The sequence below is a fragment of the Montipora foliosa genome, chromosome 2 (assembly GCF_036669935.1).
Source record: "Montipora foliosa isolate CH-2021 chromosome 2, ASM3666993v2, whole genome shotgun sequence".
NCBI classification, from domain to species: Eukaryota; Metazoa; Cnidaria; class Anthozoa; order Scleractinia; family Acroporidae; genus Montipora; species Montipora foliosa.
This window is the reverse complement of record NC_090870.1, coordinates 48994522-49004521: the sequence shown is the minus strand read 5'-3', so window position 1 is coordinate 49004521 and position 10000 is coordinate 48994522. Positions and strand designations below refer to the sequence as shown.

Here is a 10000-nt window from a genome sequence, read left to right as displayed (position 1 = left end):
CTCCCTTGGCTTCCAGCCCAGGGGGCCGTTTCTCGAAAGTCCCGAAACTTTACGGGCTGTTTTCGGGTGCCACAATTCCCTTTTTATCTCAAGAACGGAGAGGATTTAAGTCGTCAAACTTCACAGTTATTTTTCTTTTTGTGACCTTGAAATCATGTTAAAAAGATCGGCTTTCCAGAACAAGCGGTTGACACTTTCACAAATGGCTTTTCGGGCCCGAAAAGTTTTCGGGACTTTTGAGAAACGGGCCCCAGAAGCGAAGGGAGAGGTCCTGGAAACGAGGTTGGGATGGAGACACAAGAGAGCAGTGAGCGAGTTCAAGCATAAGCTTGGTTTTACCCGAAGAAAACAAGACCACTGTGAAAAAGTACCGTAAAAAAGATTTCCGCGCTGCTGCTTCTAGCGTTACAGCCCTGCATGAGAGCGAATTCGCTTTGACGAAGCGCTAACGCAAAAGGGCTATCGAAAGAGAAAGCAGGCTTTGGTAGCCTGAAAACAGATTCTTTTCAACAAAATTAAGCACCGTAGTTTTCTTTCCTTTCTTGTATAGGGTTGTTGGAGGTCAATTTTAAAACCAAAGTAAACAGAACAGTAAGTATTTACAAAATACACTCCGAATAAAGTGCTTGGTTTTAATTATCGTTTAGGTACCAATTTAAACAATGAGCTTTATCGGTTGTTGCTCATAGTAAGTGACATTCTTCGCGCGCAAGAGCACTCGACGATGATACTTTTGGTCACGTGGCCGACCACGAGCCAAAAGAAACGAAGGGCACCGGGGACAAGAATGATTGAACTACTCACGCAACATTTCCCACCCTGGTAAGAACTTTTCTCTGTCTTGCGTGGGCCCACTTCCACCAGTAGAGCTAACGCTCACATGGTTTATATGGGTAAAAAACTAGCACTTCACATTACCCTCTAATAATTACCTCCGTTGCAATTTTAGTGCTACAAGGCCAATGTTTGCAAAAATGTAACCCTTCCTTGTACTTGTACATAATCATACCGTGACATTGATATCTTAAATTCCCACGACCTGCTCCCGTCTGACCTTGTAGCTCAGTCGGTAGAGCAGCGGTGATCTAACCCGAAGGTCGTGGGTTCAATTCCCACCCTGGTCAGAGTTTCTCTCTGTCCTTGTGTGGGCCCATTTCCATCAGTAGGGCTAACAATCACAAAGCATAACACAACGATAAAAAGCCAACCCAACGGCAACACGAAATAGCGACATAAACCAGAAAAGCTGACATTTTCATCATTAAATTATTCTCTGGTTTGTAATTTTAAACGCTCATAGCTTGTAACGCTTGACGGGAAACGATTTGGGAAAATTGATAGAACTTGCAAAACAGTAAAGAAGAGACCGGTGCGATCTTGTTACTCTTTGGTCGTTGATTTCCCAACGAAAGGAACAATGGCTTTAAATCACTATTTGTGAGTTACAACGTTTAGTGCCATCAGATACGAATACCCACGTCTTTGCCAAGAATGCAATTCGAGAGCTATTGTATTCTTAACCCAACCCAACACTAAAATATTCTGGTGCTAAAATCAACATCGTCCCCAGGGTCTTCTCGGCTTTAACAGCAAGAGAAGCGCCATGTTAGAGGCTGAGAAGGCCCTGGGGACAAGGTTAGGGCAAAAACGCTTCCAACTTCAACCTTGTTCCCAGGGTTTCTCTTCTCTGCCTTCTTTGTCGTTGAGGAACAACAAGGGCAACACGATCTCTTCCTCAAATGAAGGATTATCCTTCATTGTCAGTTTGCCTTATAGGAAGTATTATCCACCATTTTGATCACTCTGTCCTAGGACTTGTGGTAGCAAATAAAAAGAAAAAAAGGTAAAAGCAGCCCCTGGAAAGGATTTGAACCCGGAGCACCCACTTTGAAGGAACTGTTTTTATCCACTTCACCACTAAAAATCAACTGACTAGAAAATGTGCCGGTTATTTACCAAAACTAATTAGTATATATACAAAATCATTGCTGAATAATGGTAAAGTATAAAGCTTGATTTCAAAACGGTTAGCTTTCTCTTGAAGTTTGGTAACTGCGACATTTTTCACTGTGTAAGCTTGCTTCTTAACCAGTGTTAATACACGTTTACAGCGGTTCTTTTGGAAGAAAGATTATTGGCATTAATAGCAAATGACACCCTCGCAGTTAGTGATGTGGTAGTTTAGTGGTTAAGTGAAGGGGTTATTAATCACACGTTCACAAGTTCGAGTTCTGCCAGTCCAGACGTTAGGGTTCGGCTTTTAAAAGAAATATGTTCATTTCCCATGATCCCTATCAAGCTTTCAGTGTCCAAAATGAACGATAATACTTCACATGGAAGAAAGTGACAATTAAGATTAATCCTTCAATAGACCTTATTCACGATGGCCACCATGTTGGATTTACTATTATCATGCAAATTAGGTACACACTTCTGAGGGGGCAAACAGCACAAGTTCGAGAGATTATAATGAACATTTTAGCCACACAGATGATTTGTTTCACGTTCATTGAATGTTTATCACCTAAGAAGTAAAATAGAATGATTACGCAAGTTACTTCGATGTTTTTTTTTTAGTGAAAAATGAGCAGGTAACGAAGTAGAAAGTCGAAATGTCAAAGGCAGTCAAAGATATAAAATTATTATAGGACGTTTTCAACCAACCTCTAGAGACACCAATAACAATAGTGAAATGGACAACTACTGGTGGACGAACAAAAGAAGCTAATGAGAGATCTTTTGTTTTCGTCCACCAACATGGCGGCGATGACGGCACGTGAAAACCTCCTATAAAAGGTACTTAATTCTAAATTCTAAGATGTACTTTTAGCAATGTTATTTCAATATTTCGACGAGCCGATTTTCCGCAATTTGCCTTTTTTCCAACGTTTGCCCCCCAGCATAACACATGGCTAATTTGCATGACAATTTGAAAACCAACATGGCGGCTATCGTGAATAAGGCCTATTGAGGGAGAGACTTGGTTGACAATGGAGGCAGAGAAGAGAGACCCTGGGAACGAGGTTGTGCTCACTTATGTCAAATAGTAACTTTTAAGTCCTATAGAGGTTCTTTGCTTTTACAGGTATATTCTACCGATTCAGAAGCACAAGATCTCTTCGCAAGAGCAGAACAAAGGCAAAAAATGCGAAAGAAACAACTAAAAGACTACTGCCAACAACATTCTTATACAAGACTACCATGGGACCGAAAACGAATGCTCGACAAATTTCTTATTGACGATAAGAACAAGTTTATTTACTGCACCGTTCCAAAAGTGGCCACCACTCCGTTTAAAATGACTTTAATGCGTTTGCGAAATGACAGTGGCCTAAAAATCACAGGAGCTACAGCTCACAACCCAAAATACTGGAGGCACATGAGCGAGTATAACGAGAAGGAATTGTCTCCTCGTTTAGAGACACATTTCAAATTTCTGTTCGTTCGCGAGCCATTTCACCGACTACTTTCTGGCTACAAAGACAAATTTTTCGGCCCACTCAGATTTTATACCAATGGGTTCCGTGCGATGATAGTTAAAGCTTTTAGACCCCAAGAGTTACAGGCCATTTCCACGACAACCAATGATGTTACTTTCACAGAATTTCTTGAGTATATTGTATCTTATTCAAATGCATGGAGTCACAACGCGCATTGGCGACAAGTTGAGCACATCTGTTTTCCTTGCGCGTTCGAGTTTGACTTAATTGGACATTTTGAAACTTTGGAAGAAGATGTTGCTTATTTCCTAAAGAAGGCAGAATTTGATGATCGCGTGACCTTCCCGCCCATTCCTTCGTCAACAACAGACGGCAAATTTACCGAGTATTACGAGCAGGTTCCGCGTGAAACAATTTACAGAGTGGCAGAAGCTTTCAGGGGAGATTTCGAAATGTTCGGCTATCCGTTTCCAGGACCTTTGAAAAGTTTGCTTGGAGATCATGCTCAATAATGTTAACGTCATATGGACCTCCCTTTCCTCTCAATTCTTCCTGTTCTGTGAAGAAGAAATAGCCTGGAGGGCGAGGTTGCTTCGCAAGCAAACAAATTCCATTTTGGCGTGGTTCTGTTCAGAACACGATCTCAGTGCACGAAAAAAGTGTGGAGCCACATAAGTGACGCGTTTTTTAGTAACGCCGGGCTTTTGTGGTGCATTCTTTAATGTTAAAACATAGTAGAGCGGGTTTTCAATTGAGTGTAGAAAGTAATTAACGAACTGCTTTGGTTTTGTATTACTTCACTCAGTGATTGCTTCAAAGTTCTCGCGCCATTTTTTCAACCAATCAAAAGTGAAACCAAAACCAATCGTGCCTTGCGCGTGCACATTTTCCCGTGCTTTGCGTCGGCTACGTGTAATTACTTCGAGTTTTGATTGGTTTACTGGATTGTCTCCGTCCTTTTTGATTGGCCAAAGTAATTACTTTGGTTTTGGTTTTTCGACACTCGATTAAAACTCGCTCTATCTGTGTTAACTTACAGAGTGGCAAATCCACCGTAAAACTGACTCAGCAAATCCATGGTAAAATGAATTATAATTGATTTTCAGTTGCAAAACGAAGGCAACACAAATGATCGGAAAATTAACACTTTCCATGTGTTCTTCAATTTAATTAAAGCGATGTACTTAGTGGGCGAGCCTTTCGCTAGATGCGAGGCTAGTGTCAAGGGCTCAACACTGATACATCCTACCTCTTGAAAAAATCTGATATCATTCTCTGGTTGGTTGGTGTGGCGTTTTTTCCTAACTCTCCTGCTGATAACCGCTTTTTATTGGGTGAATCTGACCTTGAACTCAAAGCTCGCTTCTTATTTGAACTTGATATCGTTACTGCAGTTAATTCACCTGCTGCAATTCTACAAGCCCGCGATTCACCACAGTTATCTTGTTGTCCTTCGTCTGGAGAATCAGTTCTTTGAACCAAATTTGTTTTAGTTTCCAAAGCATCCTTGATCACGAAAGTCGTACCATCTTCTTCAGAACTTTTTTCGTTTTCGAGACCATTCCTCCTTTTCTCTGTGGTGAAATTCCCTTGCACTCCTTTCGAGCAAAACCGCAACATCCCAGTGTTGGTAATCTTGCTCTTCCAGTCGTAAGCCAAATCTCCTATTTCTTTTGTCAGGTTCTTTGCGTTAATAACAGGCTGAGTGTATATGAGAGTAAACAAGAAAATATGAGGAAAGAAAGCGAATCTCTTATGATTATTTATGAGTTTTCTTGACATTTAAAAAAAAAAATCTATTTTAGGAGGCGCTCATGCCGAGAGGGTAGTTGTTCTTAAAGTGCCCCTGTGACCAAAAAATCAATTCATATTTTTCTTTGGATTTCAAAACTATGTTAACAAAACACTAAGTGACCCACGTTTTAAGCCTTGATTTCAAAAAGACACCTCTTTATTTAACTGTAATTTTCCTATTTAATGGTCCGCCATTACTAACATTATGTTCTTGAGAGAGCTGGATCGAGGAGAAAATGACGTCAAAGGCTCACAAGTTTAAGAATGCAATACGTGTGTACGCCGCAGAATTAACATGCAGCACGGGGGTTTTGGGCTTTCAGACTTTTAAACTCACGCTTTGCATATATAATAAGCTGCGTTCACACGCTGAAATTTTAAGCTAGTGAGCCTCTGACGTCACTTTTCCCTGGATCCAACCGTCTGAGGTCCAATCGGTCAGTTTTGAACGTGAGTAATGGCGAACCGTGAAATCCAAAACTTACACTCAAAGTAAACGGCCTTTGGATAAAAATCAAAGCTCAAAATTTTGCCAGTCAGGTGTTTAGCAAACACACTTTCAAAATCTGAAGGAAAAAAGGAAGTGTTTTCTTTTTATCACAGGGGCACTTTAAAATAACCACACAGGATGACACAGAACTGTTAGATTTCAAATAACTTTCATCGGAATTGGGTCAAACATGGGGGAATTTCTCTCTTACCTCATTTCCTGAATTGAAGTAAGTAAATAAAGTTTACTTTCCAATGATAAGCAGCATTTTTATGAAACTAAGGAAGGTGCATACTATTGTTATTGCGCATACCTTCTGCGCATCTGGAGATTTACTCGGGTTCCCTATGGGTGGTGCTTATTAATACAGGGATATTTTTGCGCAGTTTAAAATTATGTGGAGAAAGCAGAACTTAGCAAGTGCTCTCGGTATCCAAAAAGAAAATTGGAGGTAGCCATGAATTTTTCAGAGATAATGAAGCTTCAATTTGGAAAAGAACGCCACAAACTGCTTTGTACTTTAAAGCTTTTTAAAAATACTGTTCTTCAATTATCTTTGAAGAATGCGTGGTTTCCCCCCCCCCCCCAACCCCTCCTCCAATATTCTTTTTGAATATCAATGACACTTGCTAAGATTTCCTTTTCCCGCATATTCACAAACCGCGCAAAGATACATTTGAATTAGTAAGCACCGTCCTTAATTTCTGTTCAAGCCACGTCAAGATTACTGAATTTTGTAAAACTAACCTGATCTTCATGGTCGGTTCCCCACATAAAATAAATTGGTCCTCGTATTTTATTCTGCAATTCAACTGCGCGAAGGCGTTCTCCCCAGCTACAGAGGAAAACGAAATAACGTTATTCGGAGCGAGGCAATTACGTGATCGTCAATTTCATAAGCAATAGGCGGCCTATTGCAAGTGTACAACCAGCCTAAAGCCTTATGTTGTAGTGGGGACGGCCGCTCTAAAAACGTAAAGCTTTTCCTCGAAGCTGGCCGCCATCTTGAAAATGAACCGACCCGAAAGTACTGGTCCTAGACTTTAATTGGCCAAAACACAATGACCCAGTTGCGTCATTGTGTTTCTCTATGTCGTTATGATTTTCGCGTTCCCACTGCAAAGAAAAGCGACATAGTCATAGTCAAAGCCATAATCATAATCATAAGAAAATGGTCGATCATTTTCTTATGGTTATGATTATGTTGATCATAAGGGCGCCTATGATTATGTTTCTGAACGTTCCCACTAAGACATAAGCGACATAACAGCGTTATGTTCGTGCTTATGATTATGATTATGATCGTTATGTCGCTAGAGGGAACTAGGCTTTACCCTCGTAACTCTGGAGACTCTCTTTAAAGACAGGAAAAACAAAATAGTGGCGAAGTCTTGTGTCTTGACACCTAGGAACTATGGCACCCTTTAGTAACCCTCGCGAAAACTTCCCAGTTCAAGAAACGCACGCTTCTACTCAAATACCTTACAGTCTATTTCCCGAACAAAAGAAAAAGTGCATAAAGGAAACAAAAACGCAAAAAATGAAAGTTAAGAGCAAAATAACATGGAAGAGCTTTGGGTAACGAGTTTTAAAAATTCAGTACAACTTGCGGAAATTTGAACAAAAGTAACAAAGGAACCGATCGTTGGAAGAAAGGAACAATGGAACTTCTACAGAGGAACGAAGGCTTAGCCTCTAAAGACAAACGTCACAAAAAGATAAGAATGACAGAATTCCATTCACCCTCACTTTCCATCCTCATAATTACGCAGTCAAAAGCATCATTCTTAATAATTTTAAATTACTCCAAAATGATCCCGAGACTGGTAGAATCTTTTCGCAACCTCCACTTACTTCATTCAAACGCGACAAAAACGTAGGCAACTTTTTAGTTAGAAGCGCGCTCGAAACTAACGAGCAACCCGGCACTTTCAAATGCGCGCGCTCACGATGCAAAACTTGTCTTTTCATTGTTAACACTAGCACGATATCGGGACTTAAGCGATCTGTTAAGATCACCGATCGTTTCACATGTACCTCCGCAAATGTCATTTATTGCATAACCTGTACGTTATGCAATAAATTATACATTGGCGAGACAGGTAGACGACTAGGTGACCGATTCCGCGAACACCTTCGCGATGTTGAGAAGAATGACAAGGATGCATCTAAGCCAGTCGCTCGTCATTTTAATCTCCCTAACCACTCCAAAAAACACATGGCTATCTGCGGCCTTTCCCTACATCTAGGTACGACGGAAAGCCGCAAGAATCTAGAACAAAAATTCATCTTCCAAATCGGCACCCTTAATCCTCACGGTATTAACGAACGCTTTTCATTTAACTAATATACTCCTATTTTTCACGTTGCCATGTTACCACCAATAGCGTAGCTCCTACTCTACTATAAAAACTACACGTAACCCATAATTCTTCGATTCGCTCTGACGAAGGGCTAACGCTCGAAACGTCAGCTTTTAGAATCTCTGTACGGTGGCCAATTTACATTATCAACTCCGTTGATAAAACCAAATTGTTGTATACTACTTCCCCACCGACGCAGCACCACAGTTTCTTTAGAAACTACCCCCTTCATTCTTTAGCCTCTAAAGAAACTGGGGTGCTGCATCGCTAGAGGAGTGAAACACGAAAATTTGGCCGAAGTTTCGAAAACGAGTCGATAAAGGTACATTGTGTCAGTGAGTTTACAAATCTTTGTTAAGGTGCTAATTTATATTAATCAAATCGTTCGATAAAAGCAAATTTTCGAGCGGCTACGAAGGCGACCAAAACCTGGCCAATGAAACAATAGAGAGATTTAACATAGCCTTTAATTCAAACGGCAAAATGACAGGCAGCTGCTTCTTCTAAAAGCATGTAAATTCTCTTTTCCTAACTTTTCTCACACTTTAAAGAAGTTGTTCGAAGATCTATGACAGACAAGGAATTGGCCAGAAGCAAACGCCTTTCTTTGATTTTTGGAAAAATGCAAATATCAGCCTGCCGTTTGTCGTAAGCGCGATACTACATCTCTCTAATAGCTCTACGAGCTCTGCGTGCGTCATTTAACATTTTATTTAATTTCCTTGTCCTACCCTGCAAAACAACAACGTAAAGAGTTTTTTCGAAGAAAGTTGGAGACCGACTGTGAAGGCTTCCACTCTCATTTCCTCATTTTAAAGCTCTTGCAAGCGAATTGATACCGACATTTTGCCAACAAGGCCAAACGCGAGACGCGAGAGAGATGGAATTAAACGAAAAATGGAGCGCAAATTTAACTTTTTCTTTGGTGTCCCAGTCATTATAGCTTGAATTCTTGCAACAAATACGCGACAAGAAGTGCCTTCTATTGTATTCTAACTCATTACCAGCAAAGTACAGCCCGCACCTTTTTATTTCGCCTTCAGTCAACAGGCGATGTTTTCCAGTTCTTCGATGAATGCGAATGTAAGCAAAGTCACACGACCCAAGGGCCATGACAATCGGTACCACTCTTCCTCGACTCAACGCTGACTCCTGCGAAAAACAAAACGAAATCTCCTTCCGTATTTTCTTTCAACGATAATTCCTGATTTGCCCTGAATTATCTACTTTGTTTTCGAACACTGTGCGCCAGGATGGTAGCAGGGTGAATAAAAACAAAACATTAAGCCTGCATAGCTGGGAAGAGGCAAATAGCGAGCAGTGATGCCGCGAGGAGAATGGGGTGCTGTGAAATCACGCCCTGTTTTTTCAGCGCAAATACATACGGTATAGAAAGACAATAATTTAAACTGGGAAAAAAGGGGCTGTGTCTTGCAGGGAGTCTTCAAGAAAGGGACACCAGAAGGATATACGACCTGCTAAATAACTGTTGGCCAATCGCAGTGTGCACTTCACCTGAGAATATTTTCCAAATCCATTTTAGCATTTCCCTTACTTATTTCCAGAACAAAAATGAACAAAGAGTATCTAATTGTATCCAACTCATGCTTTTAAACTTACGGAGGATGTCTTGTCTTTTTCCCTGGTTACAGGATTTCCGTAGAGCTGCAGACAGACAATTTAGGTAATTTAATTATTGCGTGATTTTTTTAATCATTTGATGGTTCATAAGAAAATTCTCTTTTTTCATCTATTTTATTAAGTTACCTCATTTTCCAGATCATCAGCAACAACCAATCCTATACAATATTGATTGATAAAGGTTAAAGCAAGTTAGATCCAGGACATGACATTTAATAAAAGACTTAACTATGATGTCCAGTAATTTCTGGAGTGAGGGATACTTCTACATT

At 40.4% G+C, this 10000-nt stretch overlaps 2 protein-coding genes across 2 annotated transcripts in view; one reads left to right on the top strand and one right to left on the bottom strand.

Moving 5' to 3' along the window:
* Positions 1–4572, top strand: part of LOC137993408 (carbohydrate sulfotransferase 11-like) — an 8672-nt gene extending 4100 nt beyond the window's left edge. Inside the window, exons 3-4 of the mRNA XM_068839245.1 lie at positions 551–591; positions 3086–4572. Coding sequence (XP_068695346.1) covers positions 551–591; positions 3086–3952 — 908 coding nt within the window. The 3' untranslated portion in view covers positions 3953–4572. The remainder of the gene's footprint in view (positions 1–550; positions 592–3085) is intronic.
* Positions 4573–4673: 101 nt separating this feature from the next.
* The window catches only part of LOC137993406 (uncharacterized), a 9642-nt gene continuing 4315 nt past the window's right edge, over positions 4674–10000 (bottom strand). The window contains exons 4-8 of the mRNA XM_068839243.1: positions 9855–9886; positions 9708–9752; positions 9112–9239; positions 6472–6559; positions 4674–5141 (exon numbers count right to left, since the gene is read on the bottom strand). Coding sequence (XP_068695344.1) covers positions 4686–5141; positions 6472–6559; positions 9112–9239; positions 9708–9752; positions 9855–9886 — 749 coding nt within the window. The 3' untranslated portion in view covers positions 4674–4685. The remainder of the gene's footprint in view (positions 5142–6471; positions 6560–9111; positions 9240–9707; positions 9753–9854; positions 9887–10000) is intronic.